The 16,414-nt window shown below is 46.9% G+C and overlaps 1 protein-coding gene across 1 annotated transcript in view; it reads right to left on the reverse strand.

Annotated features, from left to right (window-relative positions):
- Window positions 1-8,866: 8,866 nt before the first annotated feature.
- LOC110495873 (cyclin-dependent kinase 15) overlaps window positions 8,867-16,414 on the reverse strand; it is a 41,005-nt gene continuing 33,457 nt past the window's right edge. The window contains exons 10-13 of the mRNA XM_036952332.2: window positions 16,265-16,328; window positions 13,018-13,066; window positions 11,673-11,815; window positions 8,867-9,916 (exon numbers count right to left, since the gene is read on the reverse strand). Of these exons, the coding sequence (XP_036808227.2) occupies window positions 9,801-9,916; window positions 11,673-11,815; window positions 13,018-13,066; window positions 16,265-16,328 (372 nt within the window). The 3' untranslated portion in view covers window positions 8,867-9,800. The remainder of the gene's footprint in view (window positions 9,917-11,672; window positions 11,816-13,017; window positions 13,067-16,264; window positions 16,329-16,414) is intronic.

Raw genomic sequence — 16,414 nt, forward strand, 5'->3', positions numbered from 1 at the left:
AAATCCCAAACAGCAAGCAATGCAGGTGTAGAAGCACGGTGGCTAGGAAAAACTCCCTAGAAAGGCCAAAACCTAGGAAGAAACCTAGAGAGGAACCAGGCTATGTGGGGTGGCCAGTCCTCTTCTGGCTGTGCCGGGTGGAGATTATAACAAAACATGGTCAAGATGTTCAAATGTTCATAAATGACCAGCATGGTCGAATAATAATAAGGCAGAATAGTTGAAACTGGAGCAGCAGCACAGTCAGGTGGACTGGGGACAGCAAGGAGTCATCATGTCAGTTATTCCTGGGGCATGGTCCTAGGGCTCAGGTCCTCCGAGAGAGAGAAAGAAAGAGAGAATTAGAGAGAGCATATGTGGGATGGCCAGTCCTCTTCTGGCTGTGCCGGGTGGAGATTATAACAGAACATGGCCAAGATGTTCAAATGTTCATAAATGACCAGCATGGTCGAATAATAATAAGGCAGAACAGTTGAAACTGGAGCAGCAGCACAGCCAGGTGGACTGGGGACAGCAAGGAGTCATCATGTCAGGTAGTCCTGGGGCATGGTCCTAGGGCTCAGGTCCTCCGAGAGAGAGAAAGAGAGAAGGAGAGAATTAGAGAATGCACACTTAGATTCACACAGGACACCGAATAGGACAGGAGAAGTACTCCAGATATAACAAACTGACCCTAGCCCCCCGACACATAAACTACTGCAGCATAAAACCTTCTCTGCTATGCAATCTGGTTTCAGAGCTGGTCATGGGTGCACCTCAGCCACGCTCAAGGTCCTAAACGATATCTTAACCGCCATCGATAAGAAACATTACTGTGCAGCCGTATTCATTGATCTGGCCAAGGCTTTCGACTCTGTCAATCACCACATCCTCATCGGCAGACTCAACAGCCTTGGTTTCTCAAATGATTGCCTCGCCTGGTTCACCAACTACTTCTCTGATAGAGTTCAGTGTGTCAAATCGGAGGGTCTGTTGTCCGGACCTCTGGCAGTCTCTATGGGGGTGCCACAGGGTTCAATTCTTGGACCGACTCTCTTCTCTGTATACATCAATGAGGTCGCTCTTGCTGCTGGTGAGTCTCTGATCCACCTCTACGCAGACGACACCATTCTGTATACTTCCGGCCCTTCTTTGGACACTGTGTTAACAACCCTCCAGGCAAGCTTCAATGCCATACAACTCTCCTTCCGTGGCCTCCAATTGCTCTTAAATACAAGTAAAACTAAATGCATGCTCTTCAACCGATCGCTACCTGCACCTACCCGCCTGTCCAACATCACTACTCTGAACGGCTCTGACTTAGAATACGTGGACAACTACAAATACTTAGGTGTCTGGTTAGACTGTAAACTCTCCTTCCAGACCCATATCAAACATCTCCAATCCAAAGTTAAATCTAGAATTGGCTTCCTATTTCGCAACAAAGCATCCTTCACTCATGCTGCCAAACATACCCTTGTAAAACTGACCATCCTACCAATCCTCGACTTTGGCGATGTAATTTACAAAATAGCCTCCAATACCCTACTCAACAAATTGGATGCAGTCTATCACAGTGCAATCCGTTTTGTCACCAAAGCCCCATATACTACCCACCATTGCGACCTGTACGCTCTCGTTGGCTGGCCCTCGCTTCATACTCGTCGCCAAACCCACTGGCTCCATGTCATCTACAAGACCCTGCTAGGTAAAGTTCCCCCTTATCTCAGCTCGCTGGTCACCATAGCATCTCCCACCTGTAGCACACGCTCCAGCAGGTATATCTCTCTAGTCACCCCCAAAACCAATTCTTTCTTTGGCCGCCTCTCTTTCCAGTTCTCTGCTGCCAATGACTGGAACGAACTACAAAAATCTCTGAAACTGGAAACACTTATCTCCCTCACTAGCTTTAAGCACCAACTGTCAGAGCAGCTCACAGATTACTGCACCTGTACATAGCCCACCTATAATTTAGCCCTATCAACTACCTCTTCCCAACTGTATTTAATTTATTTATTTATTTTGCTCCTTTGCACCCCATTATTTTTATTTCTACTTTGCACATTCTTCCATTGCAAAACTACCATTCCAGTGTTTTACTTGCTATATTGTATTTACCTTCCCACCAAGGCCTTTTTTGCCTTTACCTCCCTTCTCACCTCATTTGCTCACATTGTATATAGACTTGTTTATACTTTATTATTGACTGTATGTTTGTTTTACTCCATGTGTAACTCTGTGTTGTTGTATCTGTCGAACTGCTTTGCTTTATCTTGGCCAGGTCGCAATTGTAAATGAGAACTTGTTCTCAACTTGCCTACCTGGTTAAATAAAGGTAAAATAAAAAATAAAAAAAATAAATACTGGAGGCTGAGACAGGAGGGGTCAGGAGACACTGTGGCCCACTCCGAGGACACCCCCGGACAGGGCCAAACAGGAAGGATATAACCCCACCCACTTTGCCAAAGCACAGCCCCCACACCACTAGAGGGATATCTTCAACCACCAACTTACCATCCTGAGACAAGGCTGAGTATAGCCCACAAAGACCTCCGCCACGGCACAACCCAAGGGGGGGGGGGGCGCCAACCCAGACAGGATGACCACATCAGTGACTCAACCCACTCAGGTGACGCACCCCCTCCAGGGACGGCATGAGAGAGCCCCAGTAAAGCCAGTGACTCAGCCCCTGTAATAGGGTTAGAGGCAGAGAATCCCAGTGGAAAGAGGGGAACCGGCCAGGCAGACAGCAAGGGCGGTTCGTTGCTCCAGAGCCTTTCTGTTCACCCTCCCACTCCTGGGCCAGACTACACTCAATCATATGACCCACTGAAGAGATGAGTCTTCAGTAGAGACTTAAAGGTTGAGACCGAGTTTGCGTCTCTGACATGGGTAGGCAGACCGTTCCATAAAAATGGAGCTCTATAGGAGAAAGCCCTGCCTCCAGCTGTTTGCTTAAAAATTCTAGGGACAATTAGGAGGCCTGCGTCTTGTGACCGTAGCGTACGTGTAGGTATGTACGGCAGGACCAAATCAGAGAGATAGGTAGGAGCAAGCCCATGTAATGCTTTGTAGGTTAGCAGTAAAACCTTGAAATCAGCCCTTGCTTTGACAGGAAGCCAGTGTAGAGAGGCTAGCACTGGAGTAATATGATCAAATTTTTTGGTTCTAGTCAGGATTCTAGCAGCCGTATTTAGCACTAACTGAAGTTTATTTAGTGCTTTATCCGGGTAGCCGGAAAGTAGAGCATTGCAGTAGTCTAACCTGGAAGTGACAAAAGCATGGATTAATTTTTCTGCCACATTTTTGGACAGAAAGTTTCTGATTTTTGCAATGTTACGTAGATGGAAAAAAGCTGTCCTTGAAATGGTCTTGATATGTTCTTCAAAAGAGAGATCAGGGTCCAGAGTAACGCCGAGGTCCTTCACAGTTTTATTTGAGACGACTGTACAATTTGAACATGAGTTGAGGAAGACTTACTCCTATAATCTAACAACAACCCGCTTATCTTTTAAGGACACGTACATGTGGCTCATTTGGCCAATATTCCTCGTTTATTGGTGGCGCAGGCTGCGCCAGGTCGGATCTGAATGCATATGGATGTCCGTTAAATTTCGCAAATGGTAAATTAAAATCTTCCCGGTCATGTTGTCCAGCGTTAACTTTTTCTAAAAGAAACTCTGAAATTGCACATCATTTTAATGATGATTTTTTTGAATATCCACATGAAAACCTGTTGCCAGTTGGATGGAAACCTAGCTATAGACACCCTAAAGACTCTGGCAAGTGCACTAGGCCAGTGTCACGTTTGATTTTGCCTGCACATCACGGTTCACCAGCAGCTCCAAACATCTAAAGAATACGCTACCAGCCAAACAAGCTTGTAAGAATTGTACCCAAACTCCCCCGTCATACTCATCTGGAGGTTGAGAATGTTTTTGACTTTATTGTGCAATCCCAGTCGCTTTTAAAAATCTTTGTGTATATATTTATTTTTTGAACTGACAAATCACATCAATCAATCCAAACTGTGCAGTGGCCATTTGATGAATGGAAAGAGACATCTGTTACAAAACATCAAAACTGTAACGGTTTTCTTCCTGGGAAGGAGAGGAGGACCAAAATGCAGCGTGGTTATTTATAAACATCTTTAATGAAAGATGAAAACGTGAACACTATACAAAATAAGAAAACGTGGGAAAAAAAACGAAACAGTCCTAACTGGTGCAACACACAGAGACAGGAAACAATCACCCACAAAATACCCAAAGAATATGGCTGCCTAAATATGGTTCCCAATCAGAGACAACGATAAACACCTGCCTCTGATTGAGAACCACTCCAGGCAACCATAGACTTACCTAGAACACTCAACTGAACACAACCCCATAGACTACAAAACCCCTAGACAAGACAAGACACATAAATCACCCATGTCACACCCTGGCCTAACCAAAATAATAAAGAAAACGCAGAATACTAAGGCCAGGGCGCGACAAAAACATTTAATGACATTTGGAGATGGGGTGTTCAATTTATTTTACAGTACAGTGGGAGGGTCATGTGACAATCTTTTAATGTTGGGGCGGGGGATGCATTTCTTCAGCACACCTTCAGCCCCTCTCCCGCGTACATTTCAATCTATCCCTAAGCTCTCATTAAATGAAAGATGCTAGGATGAATTACTGTAAAGGATCATAAATATTATCACACAGAACTCAGTTAGACAACACTTTACAATAAGGTAAGCGTTGTAATGGGTTTATTATATTGCAATGGGCACACCTGACGTTATCATTGTAAGACTTCAGTCTTCTAAATGGCACCCTATAGTCCACTTCTCTTGACGCTATGGGCTCTGGTCAACATCTGTGCACTACATAGGGAATAGGGTGCAATTTCAGACGCGCCCATGGTATTTCCCATCAGGGAAACAGAGTGCAAAAATGGAAGAGCGACTCCTGCCTTTAGTTTCCTTACATTCTCTGACGGCGTTTGTAAGGAAACGCTCTATCTCCCCTATCTCCTTTGTCTGTGCCTGTAAAAACACTTGCCTTCTCCAGCGTCTTCCTGCAGTCTTCCTTTCCTGCCTTTCCTGTCCTCCCTGGATATCTCATACTGCACTCCGCTTCTCCACCTCCCTCATCCTGCACTCTCTGTCTCTCTGCAGATCTGATTTCAAATTTGGAGGCCTCCTGGAATTCCTAAAAACGTTTCTGCCCCCCCCCCCCCCCCCCAATCCCTTATTCCTCTAGTTGTGTAACACTGAGTGTGATTTTATGGACATCTGGCAGGGATGGAAGACAGGCATGTCTCCTTCTGGGGAAAAAAAATAGATGATCAGCTTGTGTAATACAAGCTAAACTACTCAGTTACAACTGAAGCATGATAAATACACAAAATACAATCATTCATCCAAATACTGTCATAGCATTTTCATTGGCTTGAGAAAGAGTTTCGATAATGGAAGAGGTGGGTGTAAAGACAAAGCAGTAGAGCAAATGAGAAGATAGACAAGACAGTGATTGAGTGGGAGGGGGGGGGGGGCATAAGCCAGTGAGAGACCATTTATCTATAGCCCAGTGGTTGATAGCTGGCAAGGCTGAGCGGAGGGAAAGGTCGTGGTGCTGGGGGGAGTCTGGCCCTGTGGAGAGGGGGTCAGTGTGGATGCTGTGAGGGCTTGACCACGCTGTGGGACCAGACCTCCGCTCCCAGACCCAGAGCATATGGTCCCTCTCACCGCTGCCCACAGGACCGTTCACACACACTCCTGGAAGTCACATGTGCTAAGCAAGCAACTGTTACTGAGTGAGGCAGCCAGGGTTCAAGTTCACCATCCCAGGCCCTTGCTCTACAGTTCTCCGGGTTCGTATTGCTTTAGCCTGACTAGTTGGATCCAGTCTAGTACTGTGTGAGTGTGGAGGTCGCCCAATGCCTAGTGACACCTCAGCCAGCGGGCGACTTAAACGGGCCAAATGTCAAGGTGTTTGAGTAGGGAAGTTGAAGGGTTGGACACCTTAGGAATACTCATAGGATGTTTGTCAGGGGGGAAGATGGTGTGTGGGCATGGAGCATCCCATTACATTGTCTGGCCTTCAAAAGGAGGCTGATGGTGTGAGGTGGATTATGGGCTGTTGAATGTAGGAAGCAGCTGTCAATCATCAATTAGGGACATGTCAGTTAGTGGTGGCTCACTAAGCATAGTAAATCACATTAGTTTGTTAGACAACGTTTATGTTACACGGTAACACATACCCCCCCATTCTGGAGAACAGCTTGTTTGAATAGGAGTCTTACCTGGCTGTTCGATTCTCGGTCTTTGTTGTAGTTCTAGGACCATTTTGTCATTGTTGGCTGTAAACTGAGCGAGAGCTGGCTCAGAAATGCTATAGGCTTCATGGCACAGAGTGATGACAAGCTAGCTAGGTGTCATGTGTGTCACCTCGGTTAGGTGTCACCTCGGTCCCCTGTGCTTGTCACACCTCCTCGTGAACTGGCAAAGCAACACTTCCATTTGGATAAGTTTCTGCTCAAATAAACACAATGTACCCTCTCCATCTGTGCGTGTGTGTGTGTGTGTGTGTGTGTGTGTGAACTTCTCGATAAAACTCTCAGCATAACAACCACCTGTGTACCAGTGCGGTCTCAAGGGGACGACATGCATAGCTTGCAGTGTCCCCTAGTGGCCAACATATACACTGCCCTCAGATGATGGGAGAGAACAACTTCATTTAGGGTAAACCCTCGCTCGGGGGTGAAGGTCCCTTAAGTACAGATGTAGGATTAGCTCCCCCTCCCCCAATCCTAACCATAGCCATTAGTGGGGGAAAATGCAAAACGGACCCAAGATCAGCATCTAGGCCCTAAGGGTAACTTCACCCTACTCCTTAACCCTCAGACTAGGGAGTTAACGCAGGACATGTGAGACTGGAACTCTCTTGCTTCTCACAGAGACTCTGTAAGTAAACATAACATTGTCCCATATTTCTACTCAATTTCCTCTCCCCTTGCTCTCCTTCTCTCCCTCTGCGGTGACCTGGTGTCTATTCATTAAGTATGAAAGCTAATACAGTACATGAGAGCCAGCCAGTGGGGATAGTGTTGTGAAATGAGATTATGACAGAAAAGGAAGTCAGAGTTGTTCATCACCTGGACATGTCTTATTTTACACGGTTACGCTACATTTAGCCCCCCCCCCCCCCCCCCCCACACGCACACCTTTCTCTCTGCCCTCCCTCTATGTCTCACACACACACAGATGTGCACACACACGACGCACGCGAACACACGACGCAGGCACGCACCTTTCTCTCCCCCCCTCTATCTCTCTCACACACACAAAGATGCACACACACATTTCGTCTTGTGCCAGCCCAGTCCTGTGTCTTCAGTTTGTTTTGCAGTATACTAGAGTTGAAACATGATGTAGTGGTAGATTACATACCAGCTGAGGCCCTGCAGCAGCCAGTCTTCAGGAGGTCCAGACTTGCAGTCTTAGAGGAGAGATGGTCCGTGGGACGATAATGGACGGAGTCGGAACGACTGGAGGAGCCTCCTAGGAATGTAGTCACTTCACAAAACAACGCGGTTGCCATGCTACAGAAGTCTTTCTAAGTTCATGAGAGAAAAGGGGAGGATGGCAGGAAGGACAAAAGCCATTTACAACAATATACACCACATGACCAAAAGTATGTGGACACCTGCTATACGAACATCTCATTCCAAAATCCACTCTACTGGGAAGGCTTTCCACTCGATGTTGGAACATTGCTGCAGGGACTGGCTTCCATTCAGTCGCGAGCATTAGTCAAGTCGGTCACTGATGCTGGGCGATTAGGGCTGGCTTGCAGTCGGCATTCCAATTCATCCCAAAGGTGTTCGATGGTGTTGAGGTCAGGGCTCTGTGCAGGCCAGTCAAGTTCTTCCACACCAATCTCAACAAACCATTTCTGCATGGACCTCGCTTTGAACACAGTGACATTGTCATGCTGAAACAGGAAAGGCCTTTCTCCAAACTGTTGCCACAAAGTTGAAAGCACAGAATCGCCTAGAATGTAATTGTATGCTGTATGGGCCCGAACCATGAAAAACAGCCCCAGACCATTATTCCTCCTCCACCAAACTTTACAGTTGCCACTATGCATTGCGGCAGATAGCGTTCTCATGGCATCCGCCAAACACAGATTAGTCCGTCGGACTGCCAGATGGTGAAGCGTGCGTGACTCATCACCCCAGAGAACACATTTCCACTGCTCCAGAGTCCAATGGTGGTGAGCTTTACACCACACCAGCCGGCGCTTGGCATTTGCGCAGGTGATTTTAGGCTTATGTGTGGCAGCTCGGCCATGGAAACCCATTTCATGAAGCTCCCCTGACGAACAGTTATTGTGCTGACGTTGCTTCCAGAGGCAGTTTGGAACTCGGTAGTGAGTTTTGCAACTGAGGACAGAAGATTTTTTACGTGCTTCAGCACTCGGCGGTCCCGTTCTGTGAGCTTGTGTGGCCTACCACTGCGTGGCTGAACCGTTGTTGATCCTAGACGTTTCCACTTCACAATAACAGCACTTACAGTTGAGCGGGGCAGCTCTAGCAGGGCAGAGATTTGACTAACTGACTTGTTGGAAAGGTGGCGTCCTATGACGGTGCCACGTTGAAAGTCACCGAGCTCTTCAGTGAGGCCATTCTGCTGCCAATGTTTGTTTTTGGAGATTGCATGGCTTTGTGCTCGATTTTAGACGCCTGAAATAGCCAAATTCACTCATTTGAAGGGGTGTCCGTGTACTTTTGTATAGATAGTGTAGCGTGTTTGAGAAGACAACAAATTACATATGATATGTAGACCTGCAGGCATATCTACATGTATACATCAGAAAATAACACACAAATATATCATTACTGCAACATTTATTGACTCACACACTCCTTCACTCATTCTCACGAAACCCACACACACACACACACACACACACACACATTTTAAAGGCAAAGCTGCACCCAAGTGTAGGACAATTGAAGAGTGGACATCACAAGATTGCCGAAAAATACATAGCGTGGGGTGTTGAGGAGGAAGTTTCACGGTACAATACGTCTTGAGTTACAGTGTACACACAACCGTCACAGTCGTTCTGTTGCAGGGATACCCACCCACATGCTGTGCAAAAGAACAATCATGGTTCACAAGGACCTGATTAATATAAGAGGTATATAATATATGCATGTTTTGGCAGTACAAAATAAAACGCTCATCTGCAAAACAAACCCATAGTCATCATTGAATCTCAGTGTAGATTTAGAAGGAGGCAGAGAGAGCATAGTGAGTCCAGGGAGACGCTCTGAGAAGGAGAGGGAGGACGCAGGAGGAGGTGGTTCCGCAGAAGGAAGATGTTAAGGAGTTCTGAGCTTCCTGTCAGTTCTCTTAGACATTGCCTAGCTTTCCGTTGCCACCAACAACAGACACCGGGTCTCAGATAGAGAGTATATACAGTGCATACCGTACTTCTGACATCATCTAATATGTGATATACCAGGTACCATTCAAAACCTCCCTCTTCTCTCCTGTCTTCTTACAACATGGGAACTGTGACTGAGGAATGCTGGGTGGAGTCAAGAGCAGAGGTTGGTGGAGGACGCTGGTGGTGTAGTTAAGTGTTGTGTGTGTGTGAGACGCCTCATGCCTCTCCATCTTGATCAGATGGGGGTCTAGCCTGCAGGCAGGGCTAGGAGCCTGGGGTTAGGGGCCTGGGGCTAGGGGCCTGGGGCTATGGGCCTGGGGTTAGGGGCTAGGGGTCAGGGGTCAAGCCCAGTGGTTTAGGGGTCCATTATCACCAGCACTTAGCCAAGGGCACCAGCTGGGACGGTCTGATCCTTAGACTGGGACTGAAGATATCCTTCACCTCTGTCTCCAGCCTCACTCCGGGGACCTTGAAGACTGATACAGCTAGAGAGAGAGGGGGGGGGGGGGGGTACAGAGAGAGACAGATACAGAGGGGGAGAGAGAGAGAGCGAAAGAGAGCGAGAGAGAGAGCGAGAGTCAGGCAACTCTTACGGCTTCACATCATTATAAAGTCAGGTGAAAAAGTTCCTCAGCCAGCTCACTAACAGTAACCAAAAGATAAACATCTCCCACACTAACTCCCGGAGAAGCCTTATAGGGCAGTTGGTCTGACAGATACCGATCATGGCAGCTCAGACAGCTTAGAGCCTAAAACGCCACCACGCCCTCCTTCCAGACTTACTGGCTACTCGCTGGGACGCGATCAAAGGGGCCTCTCATAGGCACCTGGTGTTGGGTGTGGTCGTGTACAGTCCAGCTAGAGCCCCATCCCTAACAACTACAATGACTTCTCTTCTCAACACTTGATGCTGCTCGCCTCTGTTCCAGTTATATTGTGATACATTGTGTGAAATTAGAAGGGCTACTCATTACTACTGGTCTGTTTCTAGGCCTTCTCCCTTCTGCCCTGCCAAGACCTTGGCATCATTAAAATAAGTTTGTTCTTCCTGGAGAGAACCTTTTCTCCCCACGCTCTTTCACTTCTTAGTTGCTCTCTCTCGCTCTCTTTCTCTCAGTTGCTCTCTCTCGCTCCCTATTCTCCTTCTCCGCTCTGTGCATTGATGTCTCTCCCCTACTGTCTATTCTCCCTGTCTGGGATGCCATGCAGAGTAGTAGTAGTAATGATGGCTCATTCTCGAAAGAGCAGAGTGTGTGTGTTTAACTATACTTGTGGGGATAGTAAACAAACAAAACATTTATCAACTGGGGAAATTTTGTTGGTGGCAGGTCAAATGTGTTCAGTTTTGGGTTAGGGTTAGGAGCTAGGGTTAGGTTTATGGTTAAGGTTAGGTTTTTGGGTTAGGGTAAGGGTACGGGTTTGGGGTTAAGAAAAATAGGATTTTGAATGGGACTGAATTGTATGTCCCCACAAGGTTAGATGCGCAAGACTGTGTGTGTGTGTGTGTACGCTCCCGCGCATGCATCTGCCAGCATGTGTGTGTAGGACATATTCAGCTGGAAGGCTACTGCTTGACCATATCAGACACTATCCCCTGAGGCTTTATTCCTGTCTAATACATTCCTACATTTTCACTAATATCTATCCCTGTACTCTTCCTCTGTTCACTGAATATTATTTCTACGGCCTGGAAAAACACATCTATGTTCAAACCGAACCAGGCAGACTGTCAGCGGGATAGACAGACAGGTGGAGAGAGACTTCAAATGCAACTCTGCTTACTTATACATCCACTTTCCTGATGTATATCTATTTAGCCACCCGAGAGCTGTGGAGACAGTCTGATCTCTTCAAAGGAGCCATCTGTGCTCACAGTAGGTAGCTCGTGTCTTTAATCATGCGTCGGATGGGTAGACTGTTTAAGTGACAAACTGCACTGGAGTTTAGTGCAACGGAGTGTCAATCTCTCTCCCCGGCAGGGAGAAACAGAGAATGTTGATGGGGGGTGTCAGAGGAGGGAAATACTGTATATGAATACGCACGCACACGTACAAACACATGCTTAGTCTCCCACATGTGTATACGACACACACACACACACACACACACACACACACACACACACACCACATTATGCATCACTTGACTGTCATTGCTGTGACAAAATAACACAAATTCATTTTGCATAGATAGATTGATATGTTATGTGTTTCATTGATGTGGAGTGACACACACACTCACTGTCTCGTAGCTGCATGATGGGGGGCGGTAGCGTGTTGAAATAGGGGTGCTGCAGTGCATCCTGGGCCGAGATGCGGTCTCGTGGGATGGTGATCAGAATCTTCTGGGCCAGGTCCTCCGTCTTATAGGGCAACTTGGACAGTCTGAGGGGGAGGCAGAGGGGACTGACTATAAGAGATACAAACACACACACTGACGGACAACCCCCAATAGATACACATACTTTATGTAAATGATTTTACATCCACAGCCATTAGACATATAACAACAACCCAGCCACACTTCACTTCTCAGTCATTTGCATTAATTCAAGTAAATTTACCCTACTGGCGTGCATAGCTCTGTACCCCCCCCCGCTTTGTGTGCCTCCTCGCTGTCCTACCGAAGCAACTTTTATTTCACAATGTAATTATCTGCTATTTCTGTGTGTGTTTTTCTGAGTGTCCATGTATTTGGAGAAAAGAGCGTTTGGTCCCAACAGGGGGTCTAGTTAATTAAATCCATGGCTAGAACAAGAGAGAGAGGGGGAGATGGGTGGGGGAGGGGGGGGAGGAGATGGGCGGGGGAGAGACCGACTCCCATTCATCAGTCTTGAAAAGACCTGCATTAAAAATCACACCATAACTCCCCTGAGTCTCGCTCAAACTCTCTCTCTCTCTCTCTCCCTTCCTCACTGTCTCTCATTTAAATCCATTAGATCCATATTCCTAGTAATGTGTTTTCCTATTTCAGAGTGATTTTTTTTCAGACAAGACTGCATTAGTGTGCTACAGACTGTTGAGTGGGTCTCATATTTGTTATGACAGCGAGTCAGAGACTACTCCAGACATCCTCTCTCTCCCATAACCCGACTGTGTGTGTGTGCACATGTGTGTGTGCGTGTGTGTGTGTCTGGCCCCCCCTGTGGGCTGATACAGGAGCAGAGCTGTGTTGGGTCAGATGTCACCATGATGGTAGGAAGGGGGAGGAAGGCGGGAGGAGGGGAGGAGACACGCCTGGCCAGACAAAGAATCTCCTGTTACCACAGGGCTAACTGCCCACCTCTGCTGCTGCCCCCCCCCCCCCCCCCCCCCCCAGCCAGAGGCAATGGAATGGGCAAACACACACGACCGTCCAAAACGGGGTAGTTCCGTAACCTACACTATGTACACATGTGTCCAAACTCTACCTCTACAGTCACTTATATGCTGGAACGGAATACTATTTGTATCAAATGTTCACATTTGCAGGTTGCTGAGATACATTAGACGAACCTGCACGAGTTAAACACATCTGCAAGACATGTTAAACACATTCCCAAACTCATAGTACTGACAGAACACTGAGCAAACTGATTTCACCGTACCTTTTCCAAACATTCCTGAATTGCTGGGGCTCACACGGTTGAAACCACTCTGTAGGAAGAGGAGAGCAGCACGAGCAGGTTAGTTAGGAAATGTTTGGCCTGCAACTATGGCTGCAAAGGCACGCACGATGGAACAGGGAGGTGGTCAGCCCACAGGACACAACAACAACAACAACAACAAAGAATATCTGTGTAAACTTCCAGTAAAGTAGGCCTTGTTCTCTTTGATGATTAATGCTACAGCTAGGGTATCCTGGCGGCGAGACTAAGTGAAACATGCTTTGGCACTACTGATCGCAATTTGTGGTTTCTGGGCCCTGGCGTAGAGTTTTAATGAGAGTGTTTTAACGGTTGATTAGCCGGTGCTTTGGACAGCTCCGATGCTCCATGATGAATTAATAGTGAACCGTGGAGATTGAACTGTTTGAAATAAAAAACACTTCAACAAAAATATTTAAAAAATGTATACGCTCAGTCTCGCCTGCAGGGTGCAACGGAGCATAAACAAACATACATCTTTAGACAAGCATTCTCTATAGTATAGGCTAGCTATCGCTTTCCCCTGGCCAGTCAGGTCACTGAAGGAATATTTTCCCAATATTTTCCCTCTTCCCTTCTTGGCCTCTCCCTGTTCTGTGCTGGCCACCCGCTCTGCCCTGCTGAAAGCCGCCCAGGCCTTTATCTATTAGTCCATTCAGCTCCCACATCTGGAGAGGCCCAGTGGTGCCAGCAGCAGTCAGGGGGCCAGGTAGGGAGCTAGCCAGGAGGGAGAGAGGGGGAGAGGGGGGATGGGGAGAGGAGAAGATACCTAGGGTCATGCCCACACAAGGACAACCAACATGGGTGTCCTAAAACACCACAGTAACGTGCATGTAACGTGCAACACCACACGCCTGCACTCGCTCTCACCCCCCCCCCCCCCCCCCCCCTGTCAGACACAGAGATTCTAAGTCCAGCCATTCTTCATGCCCAGATTGCCCAGACTTGCAGAACAGTTGTGGATGTTAAACACCCTTTTGGTCCTTCTTGCCAGGTTGGGCAGAGACGCTGAGTTGTGTTTTGTTTTTCTATAGGTAGGCCTAAAGTTTTTTTAGGCAAAATAACTAAATGAAAACGGAAGCTCCTTGAACGTGGGAATATGCCAGGCCCATTGGGCCAAAATCAATTATGGCCTATTGTATAGATATTAGAACGAAAATGAACAAAACGTTTAAGTTTATAAATACTTTGCCACGATGACACACTTAGTTATCTACCCACCTATTTCCTTTCTTTTAGCAGGTGCACATAGCATGCTTTTGGGATATGTGTCTTTTCAGGTTCCACAAGGATTCTTTAGTTGTGGACACTACATCATCGCACTTGCTCTTCATCCTCATCTTTGTACGTCACCTTGATTTAGCACCTGTGTGTTTTATCAGTGTCTTTATGAACATATTTAGGGAACTCCATGACAGTAGCTAAATCAAAGGGCTATAGCAGCACACACGCAGACTACAAATGCATGCTGGGACGGGCATGCCCTGAGCTCGTGAAATGAGCGCTACCGAAGCAAAATTGGAGCGGGCGAGAAGACCGACGCTCCAGCCTTTAAAAATCTCGCTCTTATGCTCCAGTCAAATTGGGCACGCTCTGCTCCTCGCTCCGCTCCACTCCACTCACATACTTTAGTGTGCGCAAGCATCTGCCTGTCTTGTCTATCTTCTCATCTCCCAGCCTCACCGCTCTGTTTGTTTTACACATATTTTATACAGAACGTTCTCTCTTTTTGACTTCCAGACCTTTCTACTAGCCCATCTTCTCTCAGCATCTCGTCGCCCCCAACCCCCAATGTCCGAGCCCTTATTGAACTGCATGGGGCAGCGCAGACAGGACCCACTGTGTAGTTTGGAGATTCATCTATGCATTTATTCAGCATTTATGAATCTTATGTTTATTTATTCATGTTTGCTGAGGAACTTTAAGACTTTTAACAGTCTGAAGTTTTGAATTCCTATGGGTCTTGTAGGGGAGGAATTAGCAGAGACAAAGAGCAGCCCATATTTTCTGCAGCGCAACACACACACACACACACACACACACACACACACACACACACACACACACACACACACACACACACACACACACACACACACACACACAGTATTGTATAACTAACCTTGGGGAGACACACAATTCAGTCCTTCAAAATGCTATTTTCCCTAACCCCTAACCCTAACCTTAATGCCAAAACCTAATCTTAACCCCAAAATGTAACCTTCACCATAACCCTAGCTCCTGACCCTAACACGAATTCTAACCTTAACCCTAAAACCCAAAGGAATAGCATTTTAACTTGTGGGGACTAACAAAATGTCCCCAGTTGGACAAATGTTTGTTTGTTTACTATTCTTGTATAGTTTACTATTCTTGTATAGTTTACTATTCTTGTATAGTTTACTATTCTTGTATAGTGTAGTATAGTATAGTTAAACACACAGTCAGCTGTGAAACATGTCACCCTCGAACTCCCTTAGCCCATTACTGGAAGAGTGGGAAGACAGGCTGACTCAGGTTCAACTCAGCATGAGGTTTAAATCTCAGGGTTGGATGGAAGAGTACAAAAGACTGACAAGTACACACACCTGGGTATGGTGTCATTGAGCGTGGTTTACAAGGTGAAAGTGAGAGATCAGCATAGGCGAGTCAGAGGAGTAGAGCTCTGTCCAAAACCACACCGTCTGGAGGTCCATTTGAAGGTCTTTCTCGTTCCTGACATCATTCTCTCTCAGACCAAAGAGTTAACTCCCACACATAGCCTTCACACGGACTCCTCTCGCAGGTGTGTTTGTCGGCCACACGCCATGCATCTCAACTCTCTTAAACCACAGTGCATTAGAAAGAGCTGAAATACTCTCTTCCCACAGCCGTCTTAAATGCCACGAGTCTGGAAAGCAAAAGTAGTACAACAGACCAACAGGCCCACAGTCCCATACAACCCCAACAAAAATGTATCTCGTTGACTTCTTCTACCCCCTAGTGGTTAGGGATGAGCCACACAGCAAACCATGAGTCTCGTCTGCTGTGGTTTATGTCGAGCTTTATTAAGTGTGTAGATTACCCAGACTAATCCCAAACTAATCCCTCCCTGACCTTTCTCTGACCCAATGGGAATGACTGTATTTTCTCAGCAGCACATAGATTGAATTAATGTAATGGTCATGAGGGAGGAGGAGGAGGATGAAAGGGATGAAGAGGTTCTGACCTGGTCTGAAGTTGGGCAGCTCGTTCACTCCTGGCCACGTCTCCTCAGTCGGGACCCCTACGACCTGGAGACAGACAAAAAGGGTCCAGAGTGAGCCGTCAACCGCCATCTCTACTAGTTTTTATGGATCTACACTCTTAGTAAAAAGGC

Source organism: Oncorhynchus mykiss, chromosome 18 (assembly GCF_057628025.1).
Source record: "Oncorhynchus mykiss isolate SJ-2025 chromosome 18, ASM5762802v1, whole genome shotgun sequence".
NCBI classification, from domain to species: domain Eukaryota; kingdom Metazoa; phylum Chordata; class Actinopteri; order Salmoniformes; family Salmonidae; genus Oncorhynchus; species Oncorhynchus mykiss.